We start from the raw sequence: 6528 nt of genomic DNA, 5'->3' as shown, positions 1-6528 counted from the left end.
GTTGCTGTCAGAAGCTGAACTGGCTATCCAAGTGTAACTCCAAGTTTAACTATCCAAGGACAACTACAGCTGGCAGGAGCAAGCTGAGTGCTGAAGGTGGATGAGGGGAGCAGAGCTGTTAGATCAGCTCACCTCATCCCATAAGAGGTTATGGGATACAAAGGCTGGTCTAACTTTTGAATGACAGCAAGGTCTAACACTCATTTAACAAGTGGCCAAACCAGCTCAAAGTGACCTGGAACAGCTGCAAGTTCTCACTTAAGCTTTTGCAGTGTTATACAGCAAGAAAATGGCAGGCCTGAGAACACAATTAAGAGTCCCTCTCCGGGGCCTCCCTCTTGCATTGGACTTGCCTCCCTTCCCAGCCAGCCTGTGGTTTCTCCAGTGCCTGACAGCAGCCCTTCCAGCTGTGCTGACTCCAGGGGTGATGTGACATCCATTTTCTAAGAACTGGACTGGGACCAACAGCTCCTTTTGTATCTCCCCACAGCCATCACTGCTTCTTCTTCACTATTGACTTGGACAAAATTCAAATTAGTTGCCTATGGGTGAAAGGTTCCTTGTCCCATCCTGAATTCCACGCTCCTGCTTTTCCCTAGCTTCCAGCTGTCATCTCCTACCCGTCTTCCGTTCAGTGGCTCTCTGAGCTTCTTGACCATTTTCAGCTGTCCCCTTTGTGCCTTCATCCAGCTTTCTGACCTCCAGAACCTGCCTGTCCTCTTTTCTTTGTCCCTCCTGCTTAAGTCAGATTCTCTTTGCTCTTGAGCTACACTGATCTTGTATTGTTTTCCTCCAGTTTCAGCATCACTGGCACCACTCTCAGCTTCCACCACAAACCAACCTGGACCTCAGTGTCTCGGTCCCAGGTTCTCCTCTCTCCCTCTTTCACCACACTCATTGTTAGCCGGTTGTCCTGCTCCCTCACTTCTTAGTCCAAGGGAACTCAGGTTCCTTCTTAGTTTCTGGCTTTTAACTGAAAAATTCAGCTACCCAGCCAACAGCAGCTGAAAAGACCAAAATTAGCAGTCACTGCATGCTCCAGAGAAATGGAAAAGATAGGACAAGATGGTTGGACTGCAGTGATAAAAGCTACAGGGTGTAACTGAGGGGCAAAATACTATGGATCCTGGGCACACTCAGGGGTTTCCGGCCTGGCACCTGCGCTGCGACATCGCCTCGGGCTGACACAAGGTGGCCTCTGTGGCTCACAGAACAGGACATGTGACAGGCAGACAGGTGGGCACAGCATTCCAGCCTACAAAGTAGTCACTAAATGGATGTAGGCTTCAGAAATATATCCATCACATAAGTAAGATTCCACCTGCAATTAAATGATTTAAATGTGTAGGTTTGCCAAGTAACATCATTGCTGTAAATAACTAATCACCAATACATGTTGTATTTTTCTTTCAAGGGACAAAATATGAGGGTTATACCCTAATACCTGACGTTTGGATGTGATTTAAGCAAGTGCACAGCTGAGTTTAGAAATGAATCCAAGCCAGGCACATGCTTCTTTTTCTGGACTGAGGACCACACAGCAAATAGCTGGACTCTAACACAGGTGATCTCCTACACCCCAAGGCTCCTACACAGCCACAGGAATTGCTTGGTTAGGATCAATATGCTGCCAGTTCATGGAGCAGCTGCTTCCCAAGTCCTCAGCTCTTGCTAAGTGAGATCCTCTACTCTATTGGGGATTTTAGTAGTGAAGTATTTCAATCCTTCCAGTAAAGTGGAACAATATCTCAGTGAGAAGGTTTTCAGGACTGGGAGGAGGGATTCTCAAGTAAACCCACTCACCCATTCCAACATTTTGTTTTGAAACCATAATTTCAACCTACACTACAACTCCAATAACTCCACTAAAACAATACAAATTTTAGGTTTAATTAGGCAAAAATAATTCCCTTTTCTAATAAAGGTCCTTAAGAACTTGAGCTTATTCCCTGAAAAGAAACTTCCTACAAATATTATGGGAGATGAGATTATCTTGGTAATTTCAGAATGAGAAGAGGTCATCTCCTGGAGCACTTGCTGCTCCCTCGCCTTGCCTGGTTTCGGAAAGTCAGGTTCTTTCTAGCAGAACTGAGTCCAGATCAGAACAGACCCCAGTCCCTCTTGGACAGAAAGCTCCCCCAAGTTTGTACATGAGTTGTGTGATCTTTGTGGCACATGAAGGACAGAAGGGACAGAGCACATCCAGCTCCTCCAGTCTACACAGATACCAGCCATGTACTTGAAAGTTTGGATTTGTTAGGAAAACAGTCATCAGCATCAGATCAGCTGCACTCAAGTTACCTCCAAACCCACACATAAAACATGGGAAGCTTTTTAAAAATAAATTACAGGTTGTTCTAATTATAAAATTAAGTGTATTTTAGATTAGTAGTTTATTTTTTTAACAATGTTTCCCTGTAATGATATATCATCTTATAAGGCATGTTCTTTCCAAACCAGAAACATGTTATTTAAATGAACACATCATGTAGTTATTGGGATAATTATTAGCACAAATATCCTTGAGACAAAATGCTTGCCAAAAGCTGTTTCAAATGTTTCCATTTTAGCAGCCTCAAAGACAAGTAACTTTTAAAAGCACTCAATTTACATTCTCTTTTATGTAAGTTAGGAATCCTTAAAAAAAAAGATTGCTGTTGGTATTACCAATATTTTCTCCAATTTTCTAGTACTGAGGGGCTGTACGGATTTATATTTTTTATTTTAATGCCCATTTCAGAATAAAAAAGTGCATATGAAAGGTCGACCTTAGTTGGGGATAAAAGTAACACAGATGATGAAACATTTGCATTTTAGCAAGATTAGCAGTCTCAAATAGGCTTAAATTATGACTATTCATATATTTAAATCTACACAAATCACATCTGTTTAGTCCTTAAGAATAAAGCATGCTATAAGCACAGTCCTTGAAAGAGGCCCTATCTTTTTACTTGGAGAGATTTCATGAATCAAAAAATCCTTTCAAAAATCCCTATATAATGTTGAGGGGGGAAAGGCAGCAAGTATTAATGAGACTATCTATTTTATGCCAAATAGAAGCATTAGGATTCATCCTTAGAATTATCATCTATTTCTCTGGGCAGTTCCTGACTGCAGCCACCGATAATGGGGTTTTTTTCCAAAATGCAGTCAGGCCATAGCTCATGTCAGACAAACTGAGTAATTTCAACACTCTGCATTTCTTTAGGAAATATGCTAATTTTATAATAAAAGCAAGGCCTTTTGGCTCAGCTGGCCAGTAAAACTTGCTCTGGTCTCAGTGAGAGCACAACTGGATCCTTTCTACAGCTAAGATGACAAATTATCTTTCTGTTAAGCAGCATTCAGAACAGTAATTGAGGTCTTGCTAAGCTTGACAGATACCATAAGCAACTCAAAGGAAACAGTAACAGCTGGATTAATATATTAACCACCGCTTTACAAGGGCAAATGGAAGCCTTAATTTCCTCCTTGCATGTACTATATACATGGTATAATGAAAAACATTTTGCTAAGTTTGTACTCATTCCACATTCACTACTATAAATCAATTCAAATTAGTAATGTTATATGTTTGTCTAACAAATTACTTGTTTTGGCACTTCAGCATGAGCAAAACAAACTTAGAAGAGCAGGATGTGTCTGATCACAGCTAGACCTACCACATCTGCTAAAAACTGCAGTGTCTGAAGCTGGAACACTGTAAAGCAGCTCAATCAGCAATCAGAACTGCCAGGAGAGTAAGGGACTTGCCCTCAGAAATACCAAATCTACATGTACATCCTTGAAAACAAAGATCATTTGAAGAATAAAAAGCCTTCTCTGGAAATGATAATGGATATAGTAGCTGATCCTTTGAGGAACTGGCTTTTCCACTGCCTTCAGGGGATTACTCATGCAACAGGTTTTGAGCCTAGAAGCTCAGGTACTGATTCCCAGCTGATTAAATGGGCAGTTTCAGGTTTTTCTTACACCAAAGATCATGCAAAAATCTAGGTACTTACACAGCAAAATGATAGATAAAACACTTCCACCCACTGGGCCTCTCCAGGAAGTTGTAGACCTGCCCCTGTGTGCTGGTTTTGGTCAGATATTGGCTCTGGAAGCACTCCGTGGTCCGGGCCCTGCCAGCTCCGCTGTCCAAGCAGGCTGCAGCCTTTGTGCCTTCCCCGGGGCTCTGGGGAATCCCAGGTCCCTTATCCACGGAGGGGTCTGGATTCAGTGCCACAGGAGAGTACTGCATGGTGCTTAGGTTCCCCCTGACTTCCAGCAACGCTGAGGATTTGCTATTTCCACTCAGAGTGCTCAGCTGGAGAGTGGAGACTTGATCCTCCCCACGGTGCTTACACACAGGGTACCCAGCAGTTTCTCCGCCACCACAGGACATCCTGCAACAACACACAGGTATTGCTGCCTCTGATCAATATTTAAAGTCATGAAGGAGGGATTGGATGTCTTCCCTGCCCAGGGTTCTCCAGCAGCTGATAAGATGACTTTGTGCTGTTATCACGGAGCTTCTCTGTTGACACAAGTGTGAGCTGCCAGCCTGTCACCTGCTGTCACTCACAGCCTCTGAAATTAAATCAGAAAAACATATGAGACAGTGACACGTGCTTGACACCAGAAGGAACAGGAGTCTGGGAAAGGAAAGAGGTTGAGACTTCTGGAGGAAGGAAAGAAAATTAAGTTTCAAAATGACATTGTTAAGAAGGAAGCCTAGAACTATTTAAACAGTGCAACACTTGTACAGCAGCAGAGTCTTGAGAACTGATCCTACCAGATTACTTTAAGCTGAGCAGTTCTTGAAGTGTCCTGATTAGAGATGGAAGTGTTGCCCAAAACGCACCTGAATGAGGCTTTGAACTTCAACACCTACACCTCAGGAGAACTCATCTAGACCAGCAACATTACAGGAAGATTTTAAGACTTAAATAAATTATTTCAGTCACCTCACGGGACCCGATCTTGCAGTCCACGGAACCCTGAAACAACTTTTCTCAAGTGTAAAAAGGAGGATGCCATTAATGATAACTGATACTGGGAGGTTAATATTGCTACAAGGGAAAAGATCGAAGACTCCTGGCCTGATCCCCAATTTTCTTCAAGCCCTTTAATGTTTACAGCTAATTTTGCTACTCTCAAACAAGTACCTAGACAAAATAGAATAGACAATAGGCTCAGTATGTATTTCATGAAGCAGACTTAAGTTGTTGCTAATACAGAGCAATTTCTTATCAGCAATTTTAATAATTTTGTGAGACTGATAGCAGATGTCTTTTTTTGTACTGCCTTATTTCTTACACACCACATTTCGAGTTACTTTAGCCTCAGCAGAATATTTCAGAGAGACAATTTCAGCCTTCAGCCCCCTTTTTGAAATTAAGCCTATGTTTTGCTGTGGCTTAAAGCTCCTCATGTGTAGTGAACAAACTCCCATTGCAGTACATCTGAACAGAGCCCTCCAAGTTATTCCACAAAATATTTACATGCATACATTTTACATGACTTTTTACTCTGGGCTAATTTCTTAACACTGCTCATGGAAACGTGAGCATCAGTTCACATTTCTGCATCAGTCCTAGAGCAAAGAGAGAAATACGTCCCTTCCCTCAGCAGTTCTCTTAATGAACAGCTGGAGGGTGCAAACACACATTAAAGCACAAAGCCCTTCGTCCAAGCCAGGCTGCAGCAGGTCCCTAAGAAGCACCTCTAAGAACATTCATTCACTTTGGGGTGCTGAGGCTGCCTGGGCAAGGCTGTCTATGCCGAGCTGCAAACACAGCTCCCTGGAACACCTTTCCTGGGCTGCTCCATCCAGACACGGGATCCCACAGACACGGCACAAAAAACCTGAAACCATCTGGCAAACAGCACCTACTTTCTCCAGGCGGATCCCTCTCCTGGCGGCTGCTCCACACCGCAGGCTCTCTGGAAAGGTGCAGGACAGGAGCTGCTGCCTGGCTCTGCCCACAGCTCCCCAAGTCCCACCCTGAGGAAGGCAGGGGCCCTCCCTTTGGGCTGCCTTATATGGCTGCCCTTGCAAAAGGCACAGAAAGAACCGGGAACAGTTTGGATGATTTCAGAGAGAAGTTACTTCTGTCTCTTCCTGCTGTCAAAACCAGCGATCACAAGCAACAGATTAACTTCCCTCCCAGTCTTCTTCTTATCTGCAGACACTTCATTGCAATGCGTTAAAAGCAGCATTTTCTCACTGCACATCTTTAAACACTGAATTAGGTGATGCCTACAGCAAGCTGGAGGCTCTGCATCCTTCTTTCATACTGGGAAAGTCTAAACAGCAGCTTCAGTTGCACAGGAATTTTTCCACCAAAGTTTTGGCAAAGCCAAAAGCAGCACTTTGTTGTTACATCAAGTAATGGAAAATTTTTTGTATTAATTTGGGAGGAAGAGAATCCCAAGCATAACCATTCCAGCATCAAACTCCCCATTTTATTGTTGACCTTTCTAATCAAGAAGAAGAAGAAAGTGAATACTGCTGTTTCTCTTCTTTCCTCCCTCTTGTAACAG

The 6528-nt window shown here is 43.1% G+C and overlaps 1 protein-coding gene across 1 annotated transcript in view; it reads right to left on the bottom strand.

The window, feature by feature from the left end:
- LOC103613081 (potassium voltage-gated channel subfamily KQT member 1) overlaps window positions 1-5979 on the bottom strand; it is an 82114-nt gene extending 76135 nt beyond the window's left edge. Inside the window, exons 1-2 of the mRNA XM_017730542.1 lie at window positions 5879-5979; window positions 4005-4572 (exon numbers count right to left, since the gene is read on the bottom strand). Of these exons, the coding sequence (XP_017586031.1) occupies window positions 4005-4387 (383 nt within the window). The 5' untranslated portion in view covers window positions 4388-4572; window positions 5879-5979. The remainder of the gene's footprint in view (window positions 1-4004; window positions 4573-5878) is intronic.
- Between the last annotated feature and the right edge of the window lie 549 nt (window positions 5980-6528).

The sequence above is a fragment of the Corvus brachyrhynchos genome, unplaced genomic scaffold (assembly GCF_000691975.1).
Source record: "Corvus brachyrhynchos isolate BGI_N302 unplaced genomic scaffold, ASM69197v1 scaffold523, whole genome shotgun sequence".
Lineage (NCBI taxonomy): Eukaryota > Metazoa > Chordata > Aves > Passeriformes > Corvidae > Corvus > Corvus brachyrhynchos.
This window is presented reverse-complemented; position numbering and strand designations above follow the sequence as displayed.